At 44.5% G+C, this 25,342-nt stretch overlaps 1 protein-coding gene across 1 annotated transcript in view; it reads right to left on the bottom strand.

Moving 5' to 3' along the window:
- Nucleotides 1-25,342, bottom strand: part of LOC144762658 (uncharacterized) — a 1,356,333-nt gene that overhangs the window by 861,456 nt on the left and 469,535 nt on the right. The window contains exon 13 of the mRNA XM_078647891.1: nt 11,916-11,960. Coding sequence (XP_078504017.1) covers nt 11,916-11,960 — 45 coding nt within the window. The remainder of the gene's footprint in view (nt 1-11,915; nt 11,961-25,342) is intronic.

Below are 25,342 nucleotides of genomic sequence, written 5' to 3'. Positions count from 1 at the left end.
GAGCGTTTCTCGCTCCTTTCGCGGCGTTTGTCCGGCAAACAGTGCGGTGTTGTGATTGACCGCCAGAGGGCGCCCGTTCGTCTCGCCTGCTCCTCGGCGCGCTTCCCCTCACTCTGAGGAGACGCGCGGAGGAGCCGGCCGGTCACGGAGCTTTGCCCTCTCCACCCCTTGACGCCCGGTGCTCCGGGTCTGTATCTGGCCCGGAATTTTCCTTGTTGACGCCCTGTGGGGTCTGTAAAAGCGGCGGAGACCGCGTAAATAGCCGACTGGCATCTGCACGTTGTTGACGCTTACTGTGTGGTGACGCGCTGTTGGGGGTGGATCGGCCCGGTCCCATTGTGGAGGGTCGGCGCGTTGGGGGCTCTAACGTGCAGCCTACATTGCCAGTGTGCTCCTGGCCCAGAAAAGTTATTGCAGTCCGAGTTTGTCTGCCCATATTGCTTCCCTGACGCCCTCTGTGTGAGAGGGTCTGGTGCTGAGTGCTAGGATTGTGATCTGGTTAGCAGTCATGGATCAAGGGGATTATTTTGAGGAACCCCACTCCTATCTACAGGATGAGGAGTTTTACCACGCGGTCGACAGCTCTATCTACCGCTGTGTGACTGAGGTAGTGGGTCCCATGGAGGACCGGCTGTCTGCGCGCATTGTGGAAGAATGCGCCAAACTGGCGCAGAGCCATTTGGGGGCGCCTACTGGCCCCCCTGGCCCCTCAAGTGAGGGCCCCTCCGCGCCTAAGAAACCCTGCAGGGAGGGGGCTCGGGAAGTGGGGCAAGGGGTGGACAGAGGCGCCTTTGAGCGTCTCAGAGACGCTTTCTTGGCCAAGGCGACTGCTGGCCCCCCCGCACCACTTTCGGACCCTGAACCTTCTGTGGTTTCGGACACTGCGCCCCCGTCTCCGGGGCTGGACTCCCCCGATACTGATGACGACGGGGAATCGGTCCGCTCTTGGCGCCCCTCGGGCTCGGCCGCTGAGTTGCCCCGGGACAGTTCCGGCATGCTGGACCCGGATGAGATCATGCATCCGCGGTCCGCGGCCTGGACGCCGGGGGACTCGGTGGCAAAGTTCGTGGCAGGTCGCCTGCGTAAGCCTTTAGAAAAAGAAGCCAGGGGTTGCCTACGGGGGGAATGCCCAAGGCCCTCTTTGGAGGGTAAGGTGGCCATGACGCCCGAATTGGACGCGAAAATGGCCACCTTCCTCGCCAAATTTATGAAGGACCCACGTAAGGGCATCGACCGCTCCTGGCGGTCATGCCAGGATAAGTTGTTGGATGCTGTAGGGCCCGCCACGAAGATCCTTGACATGGCGGAGGAGGCGAAAGCTAATGGCACGGTGATTTCCCCTGAGGTCTTGTCTAATTGGGCGCAGAGGGTAATCATTTTTTTGGGTAACGCCAACTGCGCCCTGTCTACCGAACGTCGCAGGTCCCTGCTTATCAAGCTGGACCCGAAGCTAGGCGATTTGGCTTCTTCGGAGGCAGGGGCGGTCGCCCAGGGCGGCCTCTTTGGCGAACCTTTTATCAAGGAGCTTGGCAAATTTGTGTCCACGTTTACTTCACTGGACAGAGCGCAGACCAGCATTAAGCGGGTATTCCACCAGCGTTTTTCCCAAGGGGCCGGTCGGGGCAGGGGCCGCCCGACCGGCCGTGCAGGGCAACAAGCCAACGGTAGAGGGCAAGGCTCCGGCAGAGGCCAGTACCAGACCTCCGCCAACTTCAACAACTTTTACCCCACGAGGGGGCAACGCTTTGGCGGTCGTGGCTACCGCAAGAACCCTGGACCCAATAATGCCAACGGTAAGTGTACGGTCTTCGGACCAAGTTCTTATGGGGGGCAGGTTGGCAGCCTTTTACGAGGAGTGGGCGCTGCTCACTGCAGACGCCTGGGTTTTGCAAACCGTACGGGGTTTCCACATAGACTTCTACGACCGACCAGTTCAGGTGTGGCCCCCGCGGCCGATCATTTTCTCAGAGTCCGACGCGCGTTTGATAGACGAAGAGGTCTCGGAGTTGCTCCAGAAAGGGGCCATTCGCCTATCAACGCGGCATCCCGCTGGTTTCCTCAGCAACCTCTTCCTGGTAGACAAGACGGATGGGGGCAAGCGTCCGGTGATCAACCTCAAGGAGTTCAACGGTTGGTTGGTCTACCGTCACTTCAAAATGGAGGGGATTCACCTCCTCCGGGATGTGCTCCTAGCACGGGACTGGATGGTGCGGTTAGATCTGAAGGACGCTTATTTGGTGGTACCCATTCATCCTCCCCATCGGCGTTTCCTTCAATTCTGCTGGAGGGGCAGGGTGTTCGAATTCACCGCCCTTCCCTTCGGTCTTTCCTCGGCCCCTTGGTGCTTCACGAAGGTGCTGCACCCGGTGGTAGAATTCCTGCGAGCTCAGGGTATTCGGATGATCGTCTACCTGGACGATATTCTTTTCATGGGCCAGTGCCCGGTGACCTTGACTGGTCAGCTCCAGCAGGCGGTCCAGCTTCTCCAGCGGCTGGGTTTCGTCATCAACGAATCCAAGTCGGTTCTGGTTCCGTGTCAGAAGATTACCTTTCTAGGTTTCGTCATAGACTCCGTCGGAGCCTCCCTCAGTCTTCCCTCGAAGAAGATGGCCAAGATCAAGCATGCGCTACGCCAGACGATTTCCAAAGATCGGACTTCTCTGCGCCAGGTGGCCAGAATAGTGGGACTTCTGTCATCCTCTATTCAGGCGATTTTCCCAGGGCCGTTGCATTACAGAGCGCTACAGCGCCTCAAGGCCCAACACCTCCGACGGGGCATGTCCTACGACCAGATGGTACCCCTCTCGGAGGACGTGAAGGAGGAGATGTCCTGGTGGCTCTCACACATGGAGGCCTGGAATGGTCGGGCGATCTTCGGGTCGGTCCCGGATCTAGTGATAGAGTCCGATGCGAGCAGATCCGGATGGGGTGCTCGTTGCGGGGAGTTCTCCACCGGAGGCACTTGGTCGTCCGAAGAACAACGGTTGCATATAAACTGTTTGGAGCTTCTGGCAGGGTCCTTCGCGGTCCGCTGTTGGACCAAGGATTCAGTGAAATCCTGCGTTCTTTTGAAGATGGACAATGTCTCAGCGGTTCGATACGTCAACCACCTGGGAGGCCCCCGCTCCAAGGCTCTAGCAGACATGGCGAAGGAGTTCTGGGATTATTGCCTCTCTCATCACATATCGGTGACGGCGGAATACCTGCCGGGTCAGGCCAATCAGGTAGCGGACTGGCACTCCAGGCACCTGAGGGATGCCAGTCAGTGGATGTTGAACGTCCCGGTCTTCCAGTGGCTGAATACGCACTGGGGTCCGTTTTCGGTGGATCTGTTTGCGTCTCGGCTGGACCATCAGCTTCCGAGGTTCTTCAGCTGGCGGCCGGATCCGCTCGCGGAAGCCACGGACGCGTTCCTCCAAGATTGGAGCCAGGAGAGGCCTTACGCGTTTCCTCCGTTCTCGATGATTGTGCGGACGGCGGCCCAGGTGCGCCGTCAGGAGGTGGAGATGGTGTTGATTACGCCACTCTGGAGGTCTCAAGTCTGGTTTCCAGTTCTTCTGGAACTTTCTTGGGATTTTCCAATCCTACTCCCCCAGTTTCCTCACCTCTTGCTGAATCCACATCGGGAGCATCACCCTCTCATCATGAGGGGCTCTCTCCGCCTCATGGCATGGAGGCTTTCCGGAAACGGTGGTCACTCCCGGGCCTTTCGGGATCGGCTGAGGGCTTGCTCTCCAAAGCCTGGGCTGATAGCACGGCGAAGCGCTACAAATCCGCTTGGCTTAAGTGGATGCGTTGGTGTTTTCGAAGGGACCTGGATCCCGTGGTCGCAGGAATCGTTCCGATCTTGAACTTTCTAGCCGAATTGGCATCTAAAGGCCTTGCCTATAGGACGATTAACGCAATGCGTTCAGCAATCTCTGCGGGTCATCAACCTGTGGAGGGTTCTTCAGTAGGAGAACATCCTTTTGTCTGCAGACTCTTGCGGGGAGTTCGTCTCTCCTTACCTCCGGAGCCCCGATATTCGGTCCTTTGGGACGTGAATGTGGTCTTGAATCTGTTCCTGTCCTGGCAGGCTAACGCTTATTTGTCTTTGAAAGAACTTTCAGCTAAATTGGCTATGTTGCTCTGTTTAGTTTCTTGCCGACGTGTGTCGGATGTCCGTGCCCTGGATGTGTCAGCGCGCGTGTTTTCCCCGGACGGGGTCACTTTTTCAGTGGGACGTCGCACAAAGTCTGCGTCACGCACGATTTCGTACCCAGCCTTTGTGGACACTCCCAAATTGTGCGTCGTGCAATGTTTGAAGGCTTATGAAGACATGACGCTAGATATTCGCCCTCCGGGCGAACGACAGTTACTAATTGCCTTGCGAAAACCACACAGAGCAGTCTCTTCCCCCACCATTGCAAGGTGGGTGCGTTGGGTCATGCAGGAGGCAGGCATTGACACCAAGCGTTTTGGAGCTCACTCTGCCAGGGGAGCTATGGCTTCTAAGGCGTTTTCGGTGGGAGCTCGTTTGGAGGACTTAATGCGAGCGGCGGATTGGTCCTCGGATTCCACATTTAAGAGGTTTTATTTTAAACCGGTGGTGGATTTGGCCCAATTGGTGGTGAGTAAGCTTTGAACTAGCATAATCTGAAGCCTCCGGTCCTGACATAGAATCGAAATTTGCCTAGCTTATGTAACGGTAAGTTTCAATTCTATTAAGGACACGGAGGCGAGGATTATCCCACCCTAGTGTTCGGTAGTGCGAACCCGCCCGTATCTCAGTAAGTAAACTGTTTTCCAGCTATACGTTGTACATGCTTTAATGCCAGTTCCTGATGATGTTTTCTGTTTGCATGCGATCAGTGGAATGGTCGATGCTTCCCTTACGCTGTCGTTTTTTCTGATAGGAAATGACGGTTCCAAACAGGACTAATGCGGAATGTGCGTAACCAGCGCGAAGAAAGAGGAGGAAGGTCGAGAAGGGACTGGCTATCATACTGGGACTGAACAGAGTGAAAGGACTAAGACTGAAAGGCTCATGGGAGCTGTAGTTTCGTTGGATTACAGACTCTTAAAGAAAATTTTTGGTTTCAAGTTTTCCTACAGTTTTAAACATGGATTGGAGCTTTTCTAAGGCTGCTGTGTTTTGTGTATTTGTATTAAAGCGAAGGAAGAAAAGCATAATCCTCGCCTCCGTGTCCTTAATAGAATTGAAACTTACCGTTACATAAGCTAGGCAAATTTCGATTCCTAGTTCCATTGTATTTTAACACATATATTTAGCCATTTACCACCTTCTCAGAGCAGGCTGTAAACATATGTGGGTACCAACCTCTGTGTTGAGTGCGGAAGAGGACAGGGGAGAAGGGGACGTTTTTATGGCAAGCGGAGCTCTGCACTACATACTGTCCCCTGTCAAAAATCAAATGGGGAATAAGGCTTAGCTGCTAATGCAGCCAAAGTCCCCAGCAATTATTTCTAGATGGAATAACCTGTACTTTTCCCCAACCCCTTGAAAAACTGGATGGAGAAAACATTACCCACACTGAAATAGGGGAATCCAAAGGCCATGCAGTAATTTCCGTGTGACCTAGGAATAAAAAGAGGCCTGGCTGTCGAGTATACTGCAGCTCCAAGGCACATATCTATTGGAACATTCTATGCAGGTTGTTGAGATGAGCCTTCACGTTCTTTTATATTTTAGGGCTGGTGAATTTACAGTTCAGTTTAGCCGTGTGGAGAAGAGTTATTTTCTCTCTAAAGGGCCATCATACCGACATATATCCCCTGAGTCAGGGAGGGGGCCGGTTGAAAATATTAGAGCAAGGCTTGCGAAGCTAGCAGAAATGTATGGACCAGAAGTAACTCAAACATAACAATGATGAGCACACCTTTGTCAAACCTCAGCGACGGACAAATGGACCGTTGTTGTAACAATACTCCATAAAATACCGATGTGTATGTGACATGCAGAACACATGGAGTTTTTATTACCATCTTATGTTACAATGCATGGAGACAATGTAAACCAGGTATGTTAAGCCATGGGAAAGTAATCTGTAACGTGCTGTTGAATGTTACAACTGTTCAGAGATGCACCAAGTGAATTTCAAGTTAGTTGATTTTATTGAAATTTGACTCTTTGACTGACTTTCTCTGTTTGGACATTGTTTTACTAAGTTGTTTGACAGGTTGCAGATGTAGTATGGATTTCGTTGCAGCAGTGTCTGCTGAAATCAGTGCCCCATGTGCTTTTATTATCATTGATGTAGGGTTCACTCTGATTTGAGACAAGCCCTTATCCAATGTTATGAGAGATTTGTTCAGTTATCAGTCCATTGAGTAGTAAATAGGGTGGATTCAAATGTTTCACATTTGTCAGGCAGCTATGTGTCAGGGTCTTGTTATGATACCCAGTGCTAATCTGAGCAGGTGGTTGCCTGTGGTGTCCACCAGCACCCATTTCTGGGGACCAGTCCTTATTTTTCTTCATCAGACATTTACAGGGAGCAAGACAGAGAAAAAAACACACAAAGGGTAAAGAAGGAGGAAGAGAAAGACCGAAAAACGGTCAGAAAGAGAGAGCACAGGACCCTGCAAGAAAGAGATGAAGTGGCAAGAAGTGTCTGGCAGTGTATTACAGAGGTTTAAGGTGGATCCAAGAATACACAGCTTTGGTAGCTGGACCGTCGACATTTACTAGGACCGACTGTGGGCTTCTGAGAAGAGCTTTTGGTACCACCATTTATCCTTTTACAAATAAAGCACTGATGATAGCTGGTTATTGTATTGCTGTATTATTTGTTTCCTTGTGATGAGGTTTACTTTTTTGTTTATATGTATATAATTTTATTACTGGGTCAGAGTTACTTGAAGCCGTGCTAGGACTGATTATGAATATGTTTTAATGTTAATGTTTGTATTATCTGGGTTAATGTTATTTGGGATTTTAAGGCTACAAAAACAATAATACTTTTAAAACCGAAAATAAGTGCAATGTCAACATATGCCAAAAATCGAGGTCTTTCAGTACTATAATGTTCACCACTTTTTGTTCTGTGAAATGAGCTGCATCACTGTGTTTCTTTTACAGACGTATCCCTATTCTCCATGAAGTTGCTTGATTGAATGCCTACGCACAGAGTGGCACACTTACTAATCTTTCACGCAACGCAGCAAGTTAACCCATCGTAATGCAACGCAGCAGAAGACGCTGCATTGTGTTATTTTTTACAAAAGCAAGTAAATTGGTTCTTACCTGGTGCGGTAAATCATGGATAGGATTTTGCCTCATGGCAGTGCCAAAAAAATGGAGTAACAATATCACAAAGTGTTAGTAAAACTAGGCCTAACTTTGGGGGAACCAGTGTGTTAGACGTGGGATGTTTAATTGAAGATAGAAACCTTACACTTGTGTCTGGGTGTGTTGAAAGCAGCTTCGGCCCATGCAGGTAAAAGTGTTGGGGCGGTGGGGCCAGGGATTCGACAGGCGACCATGAGGGAAAATTAAATAGAGAATTAATTTTCCCTCCTCGTTGTCTATCGGAATCCCCCCCCAAGATCAATGGAAAAAATAGCTCTACAAAATAGGAACATACTACGAACATTCCATGAATGCCCATAGGATGATGTCAAATGGATCCTCACCACGCATCTGATGCTAATGAACCACACATTGGCTGGCAAACTCACCCCAGCTTTAAAATTAGCAGATCATTCTTTACACAAGGTTTCTGCTTTCAAAAAACCCATTCATAATCGAGACTGTTTGCATCTTCGGTCTAATCAGCAATCACCAATTCTTTGAAATATCCATGGAAAAACGTTCTATTCAGTTAAATACCTAGGGTGACAGACACATCCTCTTTCGTGACTAACAGGACTCAGAGCCTGATCTAACACATAAGTAGATATCATTCAGTCACAGATGGTATCTATTGCATTATTGACCATGGTGACACCTGCCCCCAGATCCTACTAGAGATATTCGCAAACGTCCTTGCTCCTAATCACAAATCCTTTGAGAAAAGCTTTCTGGCAGTAACAACAGTTCTGGACCAGGAGTATCACATCGACTGCAAACATTTGTTGTGATCTGCAGGTCAGGACTTGAAACCCTGCAGGACTAGTTCAGCATTCCATCATTTCATATTCAGTCGATTGAGTGCCATTAACTTGGGACCCAGCAGCTCAAGTTAGTTAAAGTATTCAGAAGTTAAATAAAGTGCTATATAAGATGCAATGAGTGGTTGCCTTTATTAAAATAAAGTGAGGACATCCGCGTGAAATTCATAGGGCTCCCTTTATAGTCATTAGCATGCTGATGACACACAGCTATACATTAAAATCGTGTTGGTTCTCAACATTTATTATACCAATCATTCCTTTCGCGCATACAACCCTTCAAGTTCTTTGCCTTAAAGAATTGCAACCCAATAAACAGCGGAATTCACACTCATTTCCAACAATTCCAACCAATTTCACATTTATACATGACTTTTCAAGATGAATGTGTGAGAATTGACAGCCCAGTTCAATCACCTGAGAGAAGCGCCTCATCATCTACATTAGCAGATTCCTTCCCTTTCTGAGAACTATTACTAAGAAAACTCAAATTTCATAGTAGCAGCTAATCATTCTTTTGTCATGTTAAACACTTTTTGATTCATATATAAAGACGTGATGACAGTTCTCCATTTGTGTTTGTTGAAACTGACTTTGATATCTGTTTTTCTTGGAAAGTCAATTCAGCAACACGAGTCAAATATATGACAGTTAAAAGTTAAAAAATGCATAAGAAAACCTTCTCAGTCCAAACTAGGAGGCTATGCCCAGAACATCAACGTCATCCAGGGTCTCTTGTAATTCACAAAGCAGCATAAAACCTGGTGCTTCAAACATCCTTGCATCAGAACTTCTAAAAACAATTCCGGTTGTATCAATAATTCTGGATCATTGAGATCACATTGTCTGCAAAGATATTGTGATCTGCAGGTTAAGAACTTGAATCACAGCAGGGCCAGTTAAGCATTCCATCATTTAATGCTTAGTAAATTGAGTGCTGTTCAATTGGGGCACAGCAGCTCATGGTATTTATAGTATTTAGAAGGTGCCCACGTATTGTACAAAGTGCTGTATGAGAAATAATCAGTGGTTGCCATTGTTAACCTATAATGAGGACTCTCTGCGTTCCCCATAGATTCCAAATCCCCTATCTTTCTCCATTAACATGTAAATGCTCAATCTCTCCCCTTCATCTATGCATCCTTAATACAGCCTTACAAAAGGGGGTGGTGATGGACGGAGCATCTGAACCAATCAAACACTCACACCCAGTCAAAAGATCTGGGTTTGATCCATCACCGTTCTTTAGCCCACTCTGCCACCCCAGTTCGCCCTAAGTGTGGCAGGGTATGCTCAGACGTGAGTCCCTTGCTCACTTGGCCACTGGATTCAAGATAGCCTGGCTGATGAGGATTATGAATCCGAAAACGGTCCCAGGATGCTTTTTTCCGGTCCAGGGAAGACATGGCTTGGCAGTTCGGGCTGGACTGTGCCCATGAGGCACAGGGTCAGACTGATTTGCATATGGCCATGTCTGAACTGGGGTGGCTGAGTGAGCTAAAGAATGGTGACGGATTAAACCCAGATCATTTGACTGGGGGTGAGTGTTTGATTTGGTCAAACGCTCCGTCCATCATCCCCTTTTGTATCCTTAATACAGTCTGGCTTCCCCTACAGGACCACTTCAGGCTGTCAGATCCTTTACAGCTCCTTGGCTTCCTGCTGGATCTGGTACTTGCCACCTTCTTGTCCATCTAGAGGCATTTGCATTTTCTTTAAGACACCTATGAGAATTGGCTAACCCTTCTACTTTGGCTTGTTTGGCTCTCCCATATTTGTGCCAGTCACAGGCCTGTGGGTGCATTTGTTCAGACCTTCTTGAGGCATGCCGCTGGTTGTTTGCGCCCCGCAGGTCACTCCCTTTCAGCCTCTGTCTGATATTCCTCAGCATCTTCTGTCTGTGAGAGTGATCTTTCGGATAGCCAATGCCTCATTTAGGAGGGTTTGAAAGTTGGGTGGTTTAGTATGTCATGAGGCCTTTTCTATTTGTTTTCGGACAGGTTAGTCTTGTGTCCAGACACAATTTCCATCTGAACATTCCTTCAGATATCCATATCAGCCAAGACATAGTTTTGTTTTTTTAATTTAAATTCCTAGTATCCAGAGAATTTGCTGATTCACTGTCTTCAAGGGCTTACGGAATCTCCATATTTCTTTTTCGCACAGCAGTCACTGTAGATATAAAGCTCTGTCTACGACTTTTGGTTACCTCTGGAATGTGTTAATATCTGACGGAAACTCTCAGTCACAGGACTAAAATGGCTCTCTTGTGGACCCAGCCACCTCGGGGGGTCTTCGAATTTCACTTGTTTCATTGCTGCCTCCTGGGCTGCATTATGACAGTTGTATTGCTGAATAGTTGTCATTATGTCACTTGCACCTTCTCTGAGGTGTAAAGCATTGCACCTCGATGGTGATTGGCTCTTGCCTTGTCCTGCTGCTTTTGGTGATTCTTTTTTGGGGGCTTTTTTTTTAACACTGACCTGCTGTTTGTAAATGAACTTGACATAGCTCAAGTCCTAATGGCATTCCATCTATGGGTCGTATTCCAGAAAGTGACCCAGGGGCACAACGTTCGGTTGTTCCCGCATTGCCCACCCCTGGGGCATATTGGTATCAGGGCCGGACTGGCTACCGGGCAGTTGTGTGTGCTGCCGTGCTGGGGGCTAATTTCGTTGATGGGGACCTGCGTGTGCAAAACGAAATTCGTTTTACTTTTTTTATTTCAAATCGCACACAGGTCCCCATTAACGAAATAAGCCCCCACCACAGATAAATTAGCCCCTAGCTCGGCAGCACACACAACTGCCCGGTAGCCAGTCCGGCCCTGATTGATATTGCAGAAGAGGCCACAGACACTTGTGCGGTCCCTTCTGTAATACCGATAAGGCTGGTGCACATAAAGTGCCGGCGCTATCTGCAGGGGCGTTACCTTTATTGCATGGGGCTGTGCCTCTGCGCCCACACCATATTACAGACATGGGCGCAGAGGGAAAGAAGCTGTAAGGGGGCGCACTGACAGTGCTCCACACCCGCATGCAAGGGGGTTTTCAATCCCCCTTAAAGTGCAGGAGCGTTGCCGCCTGCACTGCAAAAACAGAGAGCTGTAAAGCAGTTGTTCCATTTTTCAGCTGAATGCGCTGCCCCAAGGCCAGCACGAGTTCACGGCTGCCCTGGGGGCAGCACAGTCATCCTAATAGGGCGCATTTTTATTGTTTACGCCGGGCACACATTTTTAAAAGTGCGCCTAGCATAAACAATGAAAATGCACTTATTGTGTAATGTGGCCCCAAGTTGTTTAATAGATGCGAAGTGTAGCTGCTTGGTACCGTTTAAGGTTTTAGGACTATGATGAGGGAGGCTGATGCGGTGGTAATAATACATTAACTTACTGGTAATACCCCGAGTCTGGCCTTCCTTATCACTGTTGTTGGTCCAATAACAATGAGTGATCACCACATTTCTGATTGTGCTTTCGTACTCGTACGGTATGGAGGAAACTAAAAACAGTGATTTGCAATTAACTAATCAGATTACGCTGTTAAACAATTCACGCACATTGTGTTAACTCTAAAGACTGCACAAGATTTTCAATAGCAGAGCATTAGTCAAAATAATGAATAGGTGTATAGTTTGGAGCATCTTTGCTATCATTTTGCACAAATATTGAAGTAAATTTACGTATATTACATTTGTCTCTGATTTCATTGCTTTTATACAAAGAGCTGCCAATAACAAATCAATGTTAATCTTTTGCATGTCTTTCTTCATGAAAATAGTTTGATATAGATTGGTTATTTTACCTGGCTTAGAAGTCTTCTCAGTTTTGTTTACTTTCTTCGCAGGTGCTAGTGCAATAAAAAGAACAGAGTTGTAGTAGTACAAAGCTTTATTCGATTTTAGAACTAAATAAAATCATAAAAGCAATCAACATAGTATACAGTTTCATCGTACTTAACATAAAACAGGCTAAAATTAATATTAAACAATTACGCCACAATTGCCGGATAAAGACTATTATATCTACAGATGAAAAAATAAAAAGATTGTAAGGGATTGGGTACCGTCGGTTAATGGTAAATTTTCTGTACCAGAGGCAAAAATATATAGTTTAAAAACTCCCAAGAGAAATATTATAATACAACTTGGGGACTATGGTTGGTCGTAAGAACAACGTATTTTAAAACAATTTTTAAGAAACATAGCAATACTTTTGGCAGTTGTTACAGTTTCTAGGTGTTGTAAAGCCAGGAACGCCGTCGACATCTCCTTAAACCTTGGCTCAACAGAATTGGCAGTAACCAGCGTTTGCGTGGTAAGTCATAGAACTTGCAGAACAGTGCTACATGAATATTAGATTGTTCCGAGATACCATCGCATGGACACCTAGTGATAGAGGAAGACCAATCTTGTCTCTTCGGAAATGTAAGCAGAGGGAAGAAAGTGTTAAATCTAAACCGTGTCAACATATATTTTTCATAGTTGGTCAAGCTATACAGTAGATACGGTTGGATACCCTGGTTACATTGAATGCTTAGCAAGTATCGATTCGAAGCTTTGTTAGATTCTTGGGCTAAACGTAGCTCTCTTAAATGTGACAGACACGTTAGTTTCAGAGACTTTCCTGCGATTCCAGTTAAAAGCAATGGCTCATTAAAATATATAGAAAGATTCAAGTCCCTGAAGGTATCATGTACAAATGACAGCCACGGTATGTTTGACCAGTTATGTAAGCCCAGACAATCTAAGATTAAGGCACGAGTTAAAGAACATTGCTCTGTTGTCCAAATGCGGTGCCACAATAAAATAGGCTGAAGTTTTATGTAGTCCGCTATATAGTCCATACCAAGTTCAACGTGGCAACCGTACGTTGGAGAACGCTGTGAGACGGCCAACAAATAACAAATCAAAGTGTTCTCCACCCTCTGCAAAATATCAACTGGTACATAGCCCCATACCCCAGCGTCATAAACCGCTACGCTGTGGCACTTTGCATAGTATATTTGAAGAAGTTCTTTTGGGGGGGGCTTCCCTAGTTTTCGTGCAAACGTAATTAGGGCAGAAGTAGCTCTTAAAAATAGGAGATGTCTGCTAGCAATTGCAGGTTTCCAAGATGAAGCACTATCAAATAGTATACCTAAGTAGGGGTATGTTTTAGTGCACTCCAACCTAGATTCTTCAATAGATATCGGTTTATTTTTGGATGTCTTTTTCCCAAAGTGCATGACAAAAGTTTTTTTGATATTAACTTTGAGGTCCAATGAGGCCATAAAATTACAATAGGAATTTAACTGTTTTTGGAGTTGAACTGGGGTACGCGCCATAATCACTGCGTCATCCGCATAGAGTAACGCGGGAATAGGGCGGCGGACAATAGCAGGTAAGTCCTGGCTCCCTTCTAACATGGCCTTCTCAAGCCCGTTTGTATAGAGATTAAATAAGAAGGGAGCCAGTACACACCCCTGTCTAACCCCCTTTGTAACAGGGAAATGATGACTAAGCTCCCCATTCACTCCAAATTTGACCCTGGCCGTTGCTCCCTGGTATAGCTCACGTAAAAAGCATATTATAGGCTGGTCGACACCCAATTCTATTAGGATTCACCACAGCCTTGAGTGTGAAACACAGTCAAAAGCTGCGGTCAAATCCACACAGACCAGGTGAAGGTTGCCCTTCTTTGCCTGAACATACTTCCCCATTAAGAGAGAGAGATTCAAGGCCTGCTCCACTGTGCCCAGTCCCTCCCGGAAACCATATTGCAGGTCGGTCAGAATGTGATTATCTTCTGACCAGATCCGAAGTCTGTCTAGAATCAACCGACCCGCGACTGTACCAAAGGAATCCAGGAGGGAAATGGGCCTGTAGCAGACCGGGTTATTACGATCGCCCTTCTTAAAAATGGGGAGCAGGATAGAGGTTGACCATGATTTTACGAGACCCCCTTTTAGGGCTGCTTCGAGTACCCTGGTTAATACCGGAGCCCAGAGTTCCTGGGTGTGGGTGTAAATATCTAGCGGTACGCCATCAGGCCCCGGAGCTTTGCCGGATTTTGACGATGACAAGGCCTCAATTACTTCCTCTAGGCTAAAAGATAAGTCAATTGGATATGGGATGGTATTTGTAGTTGGAATTGAATCACCAGCAGTTGCTGAGAATATTTTTGAAAAATGTGATACCCATCTGTCTGCATTAATTGCTACCTCTAAGCTCGGTCCATTATTCCCTTCCTTCAAGAAGGGCGAGTTAACCACTCTCCAGAACATTTTACCGTCCTTTCTGTTGCAACTATCGTGGAGTTTTTCCCATAGATCTTTTTTCCTATCCTTTCTGCATTATTTTTTTGCCAGGTTATAGTTCCGTCTCAGCTTCCTGATTTCTTGCTGGTCCCTCTCGGTTTTGTGCAGTGCCTCCTTTAATTTAGAGAGGGCTCTGCGGCATTCCGAATTGAACCACCTGTTAACCTGAGAACCAGTCAGCTTTTGTTTACGGAGCAGCTCCTTACTAATTACTTTGGTAATATTAATAAAATTAATTAGAATGTCATCACCAGAGGAGTCAGGGTTTAGACATATTTCCAACATGGGAAGTGATTTGTGGACGACATTTGATGTAATGACATCTGGGTCAACTCTAGCCCACTTTACAGAGTAACCATTGATTTTATCTATAGACAAGGCTTTTTGGGTTAACAATCCTGGGTTACCTATCAGGTGCCGCCCTGTTGGAACTGATATGGTAACACTATTAGGAAAATGATCACTACTAATGTCGTTACCCGTATTAAATGTAATCACTTCCTCCTTCATGGGTAGGGATATAAAAATAAAATCAATTATAGTGTTACAACCCCTACCATGAAAGGTGGGGGAAAAATCAATTGGGTGTTCAACCAGTTCATTCGCAAACCCCAGTCCTAGGGCAAATAGTTTTTCAGTTAAAATACTTCCAGCGCTGGAGTGTGCAAAATGTGTTATGGGAGCCCCCTCCTCATCTACAACTCCACAATTTGTATTGGGATAATCATTACACAAAGCGATATTGAAATCGCCACCCCAAATTAATTTAAAGGACTGGGCAGGAAATTTCGTCCTTAGCTCATTTAAGACCAAAAATATCCTGTTGAGAATTTTCTCAAAATCGGGAGGTGAAAGATTATTATAGAAGTTTAACAGAAAATATGTATCCCCACGACTTACTGAGAATTTAATTAGCTGGTAATTCTCATCATTGGAAATTACTTCCATTTTTTCAAATGTAAGGGTATTAGATACACAAATTGATAACCCTCCCTTAGGTCTACCAGCAGGTGAGGGACGTGCACTTATTTGAAACAGTCTATAACCCTGGTGGTGAATTGCAGTAACTGCCCAGGTTTCCTTGCAGCATACTATATTATGTTGACTGGTTAATTCTAGCCAGGTCGGTTGGTCAATTTTAGTGCGAAGACCCGCAACATTCCAGAAAAGGATCGAAAGGGTCAAAGTACTTGTTGAGATTGGTGTTATCATTTATGTTCCTGTAATAGTAAGGAATCATCCTGAATTAGGGTCCTTAAACATTCTACAGGTGGAATGGTATCTATTTTGTTCATTTGTCTAGCACCAGTAGAAGAAAGGCTACCACAACGGTCAGCCATTTGACATACCTTTTGGGGTGTTCCTGGGTTAGCTGGCAGGGATAAACCAGGATTATCCTCAACATTTGGAATAAATAGTGGTCATTCAATGTCATCTAAACCTAACAGTATGTTAAAGCGATTTTGTATGGAAATAAATAAAGGTCTAGGTATCGGATGATAATTAAAATTGCCCACCTGAGTAGAGAAATTTCTCATTTGTAAAGGATAGTAATGATTATCTGTAGGGTCAATAAAATTGTTCCGATAGTTGGGTATGTTTCTATACTGTTCTACTTGCTGCCTTGGTTGAAACCTAGTGGGAGCATCATAAGGATGAAAAATAGGCCTGGAGTGGTGTACTCGTGGCTCCAGATATGGCCCAGGATAATTATGATCACGGTGTAATAAGGGTCTAATAATATCGTCGTGATAATATTCCTGAGGCCTGGAGTTTGGATGAGTTATCCAATATCTGGGGTAAAAATATGTCAGATCGCGAGGGATAATCAAATTACCATCAGTGGGGGAAGGCCAATCTAAGATGTAACTAACTGCCTTTGTGTCTCTGAAGCTTATTACGATGACATCCCCCGTAATGTTCTTTTTGGTAGGCCCTAACCAAGGGAGGCGTCTGACGTGAAGAATCTCACCATTCACATTAGGGGGAAGAGGGTGATTTTTCTTTAGCCAAAATATAACTTTATTTTTTAGTTGGGTTTGGTCTTCATTTTTGTTAACATTTCCTTCCCTCAGTTCCGGCACTCCGGTGAGCACTACCACTAGTGGAACTGCTTCTGGAGGTAGTTGTACGTTTGGCCTGTAAGGGACAGTAGGCTTCACAGGGATATCCTTACTAGAGGGTTTAGGTGAATTTGCCAAATTATTTGTCTTTAAGAGCTCCTGTGCCAATTTATCACTATTTTTTCCCTTTGGTCTCACTACTTTAGAAGATGATAGTTTTAAATTTTGGGGGGTTATCTGATCAGTGGTTTTCTTTAAATTTTGGACTGGAAGATTTGGAAGATTTGGGGGCAGCGTGATGGTTTTAGTTAATGCTGCGGGAGCTAGAGCAGTGTTAGTGTCTTCTTTATATTCTGTGATTACTTTTTCTAAATTTCCCAGTTGTTGCCCTATTTGTCGTAATCTCTCGACCAAAGGTAAAATGAGAGACCTTACTAGCTTCTCAATACTAATCAGCAAGGCGGTGTCGGTAGAATCCAGTATGACTAAAGGGGATTTTATAGGTGGTATAGGAGTATTTGGAATAACTGACACATGGGTCGCAGTATTACCACGGGCTACTGGATTAATTTTACTCTTCTGGGCAGAGTTGGCCCCTCTTTTCCTTCTTTTAGGGGGAGGACCATACGATCGAGCCTTTTTTTCCTGGGGTTTATTGGGTTTATTAATAGGCTCAACCAGTGGCGGTGATAGAATTGCCAAGACTTCCGCCTCTGGTGACTTAGTGCCTGAGACTAACGAGAAGTTTATAGGCGAGTCATTTATCGTATCAGGACGAGGAGGAGTAATGTCTTGTAGCAGTAGAGGAATGCCAACTTCAGAGAAGTCATCTACGTTATTTCTATCACTATTAGTATTAGCCAGGGGAGTCAGGGCAAGCTGTGACGGGCCTAGCGAAGAGCCTTTGTTCTTAATCAGTTCTATCGATCGACGTCGCTCAGCCCGTCGTTCTGCTAGGGCATTATCTCTGTCTGTTCTTACAGCAGCTCTAATAAAGTAATTGTCTAGAGTCCCTTGCTTAGCTCCCTCACCTACTGGAGATGGTGTAATTTGTATTGGTGAGGACATTGTATCAGCTTTGGGCTCTATATTACACTTACAGTTACTCAGTGCCAGGTAAATTAAAGTGACCTTAACAGCAGAAACACAGACCAACACTAGCTGATGGAAAACAGAGACCTAGCTACGGATGGCTACACCGACCATATGCCCTTCCTACCTCCCCTAAAGGTTAGCAACTCAGAGGAGGGGGGGGGCGATCCGGTCTCCTCAGGCCTCTGAGGGCCTAAGAGGGCCCGCCCTTTGCCCGGGCTTAGCCCCGGGCTCCGTCCCGCGCGCGTCCCGCGTCCGCGGGAAGGAGAGAGGATATATAGGAGGGGCGGGGCGGGAAGAGGCTCCAGCTGCGGCGAGTGACAGGCCCGTCCCCGTCCTCACGCTCCGGCAGGTCCAGGTGAGAGAATCCAATTGAATTAGCCCCAGCTTAACTCGCTGCTATCTCCGCTCTTCCGCAGAGAAATCCAGGCAGTTCAGGAAAGGGTTACTTTTTGACAGAATTGTTTTATATCAGAGGTCCAGCTACTTGAAATAAGAATTGTTTTATCAATTTAATATCTGTACATGTATTGAAGGTATTTTGGAATGCAAATCACAGAAAGAGAAAATCGTTTTATTTCTTCGAGTTTGTAATAACGTAGAGTGCACTTGTTTGATTGTTGCGGATACTAGTAAATATTGCGCTCATGCTAACGGGTCATCTAGCAATTCTACTGAAGTTAAATATTGGGTGCAAACAGTGCCCTATCTTCATAATCATGTTAAGTATTTATAGCGTGCCTCATTAACACAGAGTTATCAAAAAGTAGAACACATCTTGCCTCCGAAAATGTAAAAAATTAAATGTGTGGTAAAAAAAATTGCAATTGGGAGAGGCCAAACCATATAATAATGAATACTTGATCATGCTATCAAAAAGCACAGACGCTTCCCTTTTTCCTAAATTGTCTATCTCTTAAGTAGCAGAAAAGAAAATTTGCTTTTTACAGCCAAATGTATGCCCTTTGATGTTTTCCCCGATAAAATTACACTGCCGAGTAAAATGAGTGCTCTGAGGGTTGTTTAAGGGCAGTAGAATACATTTTCTTATTTAAGAAAAATGTGCTGTGCCAAAAGTGAATAGAGTAAGGGTTCCTGATTTTGACTTTGGAAGAGGCTTTTTCTTAGAGTTGAAATCAAGTCTGTAGAGTCTTGTGCAGTCGTCGAGCTTCCCACTGGCCTTCAGATTAATTTAGGGCTGTAGAACACTGGGAATTTGGTATATGTGGATGCACATGACATGGAATATTTACCCGAGCAAACATTTTTATCTCTACTCATTTCACTGTCTTCTTTTTTTTTAATATTACAATATGGAGCCTGAATTGTTATGACGGCCTGATGTACTGCTATTTTAGTACTTATCTCTGTACTGAAAACTATAGGACAGACGTAAGAGGTATATTACCCATCCCAGACTCTCCTCAGATATTTAATGCCCTTAAACCCCCTTTTCTAATGTAATTAACCCATTCAATGACTGGAAATGTTTTTCTGAATGGCTCACTGAGTTTAGAAGTGATTTCTAATTTGCAATTTGGAGGGGATGTGCTTGAGGCATGCCTTTCAAACTGTGAATTGGTATCCTATTTATCAATAGTTTGCGAACGTAATTCCAGTTGCAAACCATCGACCACTTAACAACTAGAAAGTTGGGGTACTAACTCTGGCACAAAGGGGAATTTCTCTTGGAAATCATAGTAACAGCTTCACCGGTAGTAAGCTGTTTCCCAGACGACTGCGGCCTGCAGTCACTAACATTTTTCACATTTTTTTTCAAATCAGCCTTGTTTGCTTTACAAAACTCAGGCTGCCTTAAAGAAAATGAATATTGAAATAGTTTCACAGAGACGGCCGTGTCCAGTCCCTTGCAGGCCTCCATCCCAGCTAAGGAAGCTTATGGAAGCAAACCACAATTTGCTTGCTGATAAATTAATTTTAATAAGACATGTTATTCTGTGAATCCTCTGAATTCTTATTTTGCAGTTGATTTGAAAATTATTCATTTCTGGTTTCAAAAACTCAGGGAGCTATTTGCAACCGCTTTTAGTGCCTAGGGCAATAGTTAATCGAGGCTCAAATCCTCTTTTCAGAAAGGGGATTTTTAACTTGCATAGATGGTGAGTATGGCCATGCAAACTGTGTATAACATAAGATATTTCCCCAAAGTTCAGACATCCATTGAAAATAAACTAAATGTAAAACAGCACAAAAATTGTTGAGAGTGCCCAGCCCACAAAACTGGAGCAGTGTATTTGTATTAATTGCTATAAAATTAAGAATAGGTGGAAAGAAAATGCTGAGAAAATTTATCTACCCATATTATGTATATTAGAGGAAATACAGTTAACATATTGATATATTGTATTGATTGACCCTTCAAGTTGGGCTGGAAAGAATACACTGGAGAAGCTTCAGATGAGAAGTGAATTAGTAGCTGCCACAATGAATGATAAACTGAAGGAAGTGTTCTAGCACTACCACTGACTGTCGGAGGAGGGGCAGGGGCAGCATGGTTGGCATGCTCTCGTGTTTCCTCGTGTGGTGGTTTGGTGTGAGCGCTATGTGTTATGCTGCCACCATAAAGGCACTACTGCAACGCTATCCCTTGATGCTCTTCACATCCCTCCTGCTGCTGTTATAAGCATGCCTCACGTCAGCTATGCTGCAGTACTTGCTGTCCGGTGGCTTTTAGGCTCCATCTTAAGTTGCAGAGTTCCCTGTGTAGCTGTTCCCTCTGCATAGCGCCATCTGTTAGCAGAAGGAGCACATGAGAAGGCACAGGAAAATGTGGGTAGAGTCAATGGGTGAGCGTGTGTCGTACTGAACTTTAAAGTTAAGAAGAAAGAATATTACACTAATGAATCAGCGAAAGGGCATGAATTTGTTTACACGCTTGCAACTTTAAAGTTAAACAACACTTTCAGAGCAACCATGGGTTCTTTTCCAGTGCACCCCAGGGATATCACTTCCGGTACACTACGGCTTCATCGGGCCTGCCTATAAATCACTGCACTACTTGAAAACAAGCATTTGCAACACAATACAACTTGCATTGTATTGCGCATGTGTTCTGGAGACTGCTATCTTTTGGTCAGGCAAAATGTCCACCAGCAGCACGTGACACAAAAAAAGAGTGCAAATTCACCCAGCCAATCCGACGAGTAACAAGCATTTGCAATGCAATAGAACTCGTATTTACGCGAGACCTATTGCATTAAAAACAGGATTGTGGGCGTCGAAGAAGGCACGAACGGGAGTGAGGGAGAGAGGGGGGCAAAAAGTCACGGACTGCGTGAAGGGGCGGGGGACACAGAAAAGAAAACAGTGTTGGAGTAAAGGGATCAATAGCCAGGGAAGGATACAAATAGCAACATGGCTGTCAGGAGGAGGGACTAACAAGCATAAAACTAATCAGAAGGCAGCATTTAGGATCTAAGCCAATCAAAAAGATCGGCGGAGAGTGGGTGGAGCTTCCACAAAGCTTCCCCGCTATAGTATATACTGCATGCCTCGCACAGCGAGCAGCTCATGTGCTGCAATGCTAGGCGAGACCTAAAAAGGGACCACAGTCTTAGTCAGGGTAAGCTAGATGCACACTAAAAGATAACCTTTTCTCACCATCTGGTAGCTTGGCACAAAGCAGTTAGGCTTATCTAAAGAGGCAATGAGTGAAGTATTTGTGCCACACACATACAGAGTAACACAATGAAAATACCCCAAAAATACTCCTCACAGGTTTAAATAAATTGAAAAGGACGAAAACAACAAAAATCCAATAAGCAGAACCGGAGTTCTGAATTTTTAAAGAATAAACCAAAAATAGTGCTTAGAAGTCAATGGTGCTAAGCGGATACTTGAGGTCGTGCTAGATTGGGGTAAAGCCAAAGTTCAGTCTGACCGGGATGGAAGACAGACCAGCTACAGGACTCAGGCAGGTCCTGCTTACAAAGCATATAAAGAGAAGGATGCAGTTCCTTGGAGGTGAAGTAGTTGAAGGTCGATGTAGATAAATGTCCCATGAGAGAGGACAGGATGTCTCCCATTATGGGAATTAAGGCACTCACACACTTGACTGGGCGTCATGCTTCATCATAGGGCATGCTCCGCTTACAAAGTACCTGGGATGGAGTAAGCATCAACGTAAAAGAATCGTTATGAGGAGTTTCCACATAGTTGTCAATCACGTGGATAGAGGCAAACTGTTGGTGCTGATTCGTGCATTCAATGAAGTCTTCGTCGAAGAACCCCTTTGGGATGCAAGTGCTACATCACTGTCGAGCTACGATGTCCATCGTCCTCAAGTTGTGCAGCCCATTGAAACCTCACTCGCCAACTAAGTTGGTGACATGCTTCATCAATGGGTCCCCATCAAAGAGGCCAAGTACCTCTCTGGTGTGCTACGATGCCTGGTTACAACGGAGCAGATTTTTTGTGTGGTACGTGTGTGTGATTGTGAAAATAGTGAGTTTAAAACATGCCTCGGTTTATTCCCCAAAAAGTTTAATGGTGGGAAACCAGGCAACAGTAAAAACAAGTGAGTTAGATGTGATCTATCTGGATAAATTGACCAGACGCATTCAATTTGTCATAGTGTTCTACAAGTGGTCAACATGTTTCTGCTTCAAAGTGCTATTTGCAAAGCTTTCATCAGGACCAGCCCACCACGGCGGTGTGCGCACGCTTAGTCACACCCTAATCTGTGGGGGATATATCGAACAAACTCGCGGTTTATCCGATCAAACCTTCAGAATTTCCGAAAGTCGAAAGCCTAGTCTTGTTTGAGTATAATTCTGTGAAAAAGATAATGTTGAAAATAAACTCTTGGAGACAGGGCAAAACAGTTAATCCCAGCCCCCTATATACCTCTGTAAAAGAATTGTTGTCCACAGATTTCATTTTTGCTGTGTGTTTTTTGATCTTTGGAGCAGTATCTTAACTTTGCAGATTCAGGCCGAAATTTCGTGGACATTTTTAAAAAATGGTAGATGTGTTGCAGTGATGATGTATTATTTCAGGAACCATAAGACCTATGTACTTTAATTTTGTGTCAAAATGTAGGTTTTGGGGGTCCGGTAGTTTTATAGAGATAGGAAACAACTCCTCAGGGCAACCATCCCACCATTTTCCAAAATCGCTGCTATAATAGAAGAAGAGAGATATATAGAAATGAAACCAATAATAAGGTTTTTTAATCCTTTGTGTATACACCAAACAATGTTTATGATCTGAATATGAAAAAAAAAATGTTTATCTCTCCAGTATTAGGCACATTTTCAAAATGCACTTTATTAATTTGTTTCGATAATCTCTTGTGGTACATTTGCATAATGCTGAACATTTGAGAAGAGTATATCGACAGGGACATATTTTTCTAGCACAGGTTTTGCATATACATGTACGTATAAGTTCTGTGGATAGAGGCTTTAGAAATTTAGTAGGTTTTAGCACCTCATCAATGTCTTCCCAATCAAATTCACATGGCTCTTTTCCTACATATGCATGATCCAAAACATTTACATAACGTCTGATCACGTAGAATGCTCTTTTAATGTGTCCACACAGAATATTCTAGTGTCTGTCTTAATTTATTGTGACTGATAGTGATATCCCTATTTATTCTGAGGAATATATTTCTGAATTCAAAAGTTGTCCATCTTTGTTGGGGCCAGCGATTACCACACAGGTCCTTAACAGAGGGCAGGCTTTGCTTGATGAACTAGAAACATTTCACAAAAATATGTACGTAATACCCTGCATGCATTAATGATGACAGAGTATCCCAAAAAGGAAACCATTCCAGTTGTCTTACAAGTACGAAATATCCCAGTAATTTTTACAACCCTAAATTTCAAAAGGGTTTAGGGCCATATGTATCAAGGTACCCATTTGCGATTCTGAAATAGCGATTTTTAAGAAATCGCTATTTCAGAATCGCAAATTGGTATGTATGTACAAATTCACATTTTTTTTGCGAATTCTTAATATTCCTTAATTGCGATTAGCAAATTGCCAATCACAATAAAGGAATACTTTTCCATTTATTTCTATGGGCCAGGAGGCCCATAGGAATGAATGGGAAGGTATTCTCAACTTCAAAATCGCAAATTGAGAATAATTTCAAGGGTGCAGGGGTGTCCAAAGGACACCCTGTTGCACCCCTGAAATAAGCATGGGTGCACATGTGGTGCACATACATGCCCTAAGGGCATGTATGTGCGTCACATGGCACTTTGAAAAATGCAAAAATGGGCATTTTTCAAGGACCTCGCAAATTACCACCAACTTGAAGTTGGTGGTAATTTGCGATTCCTTAGGGACAATTTGCAATATTTTTTTGCTTCATACATTGCATTTAAGGAATCGCAAAATTTGCGTTTCCTTAAATGCAATTGCAAAATAAGGAATCGCAAATTTTGTGATTCCTTTATACATACCACTTTGCAAATTCGCATTCGCAAACTCAAATGCAAATTTGCTTCATACATATGGCCCTTAGTCACATTGGGATTACATGTTCTCGCCACTGGCTTGTTTTGGGGATCGATACAGCCCTGGAGCTTAGTAGGAAAGTATTTGGAAATTTTTGCTGAGTTAAAAAGATAAATAAACAAGGCCAATATAATTTCTGATGCCAAGGCTGCTGTTGAAAAGGTGAACAGAACAATTGTTGAGTTTGAAAAGATTGAAAGTAACAAAAAAAACTAATAAAGTTACAAAAAACATTGCCAATTTCAACCAAGAGAAGGCACATCTTTACTTGTTGGGCGAGTTTTATACTCAGCCTAAATACCATTTTGAAAATGATCAACCTTGGGGTCACTATAACAAACATAAAGCAGTGACTTTCTCTTGAGTCCTCAGCAAGTTTGGTGGAAGACTCTGATATAGGCACAAGTACTGGCTCCGGTCCCTCTACATCAGCATTCCCACATTTTTTTTTGGGCCAATGCGGTCGTGGAAGGGGCAGAGGGAAAATGAGACCCCCACAATTGAGTTTCCAATCCGAAGAACGACAAACTTGCAGGAAAATTTACCAATGCGGTCCCCTGAGTTTGCCATTGAATTCTTCAATAATCAAACACCTGATCTCCTTCCAATTTTTAACCTATCTGAACACGTTCTTTCATCCAATGAGATCACTCTTCTGAGCAAAGGGCTCAGTGTTGTACCTACTGAGAAAACCAACTTTTTCAATATTCAAATGGAACCTTTGCAATTTTTCGTAAACTATCCTCAGAGCCTTCTTCCTTGATGGGAACTTCAGTGGAGCATTTAATCCTTCTGGTTTACGGCCTCCTTCTACGTTCAACCCGCCGAGTAGCAAAATGTCAATTGAATTATTGGCTTTTGAAACTATGGTTATGAAGGAGGTTACCATGCTTAATAAATGTTTTGAATACATTCCATACAATATCACACTGGAAGAACGCAAAGCTCTTTTTATGTTAAAAAATAATAATGATTTAATCATTAAGCCCACGGACAAGGGTGGTGGCATTGTAATTCCATCAATGGGATCGTATAATGCTGATATTTTATGACAATTGTCAAACAGCAATCATTACATGCCCTTGCGAACCAATCCTTTGACAGATATTCAGAAAGCCATTTTTGATATAACTTCTGAAGCCAAGGACTTCAGTTTCCTAAGTGCTCATGAATTTAAATTTCTCATCACCAAATCACCCAGGGCACCTGTCCTCTATACTTTGCGGAAGGTTCATAAAAGCCTATCTAACCCCCCTGGGACCTATCGTCTTGGGATGTGGTTCAGTG

This window comes from Lissotriton helveticus, chromosome 6 (genome assembly GCF_964261635.1).
Source record: "Lissotriton helveticus chromosome 6, aLisHel1.1, whole genome shotgun sequence".
Lineage (NCBI taxonomy): Eukaryota > Metazoa > Chordata > Amphibia > Caudata > Salamandridae > Lissotriton > Lissotriton helveticus.
The sequence above is the reverse complement of the archived record's forward strand: the minus strand, read 5'-3'. Positions and strand labels throughout refer to the sequence as shown.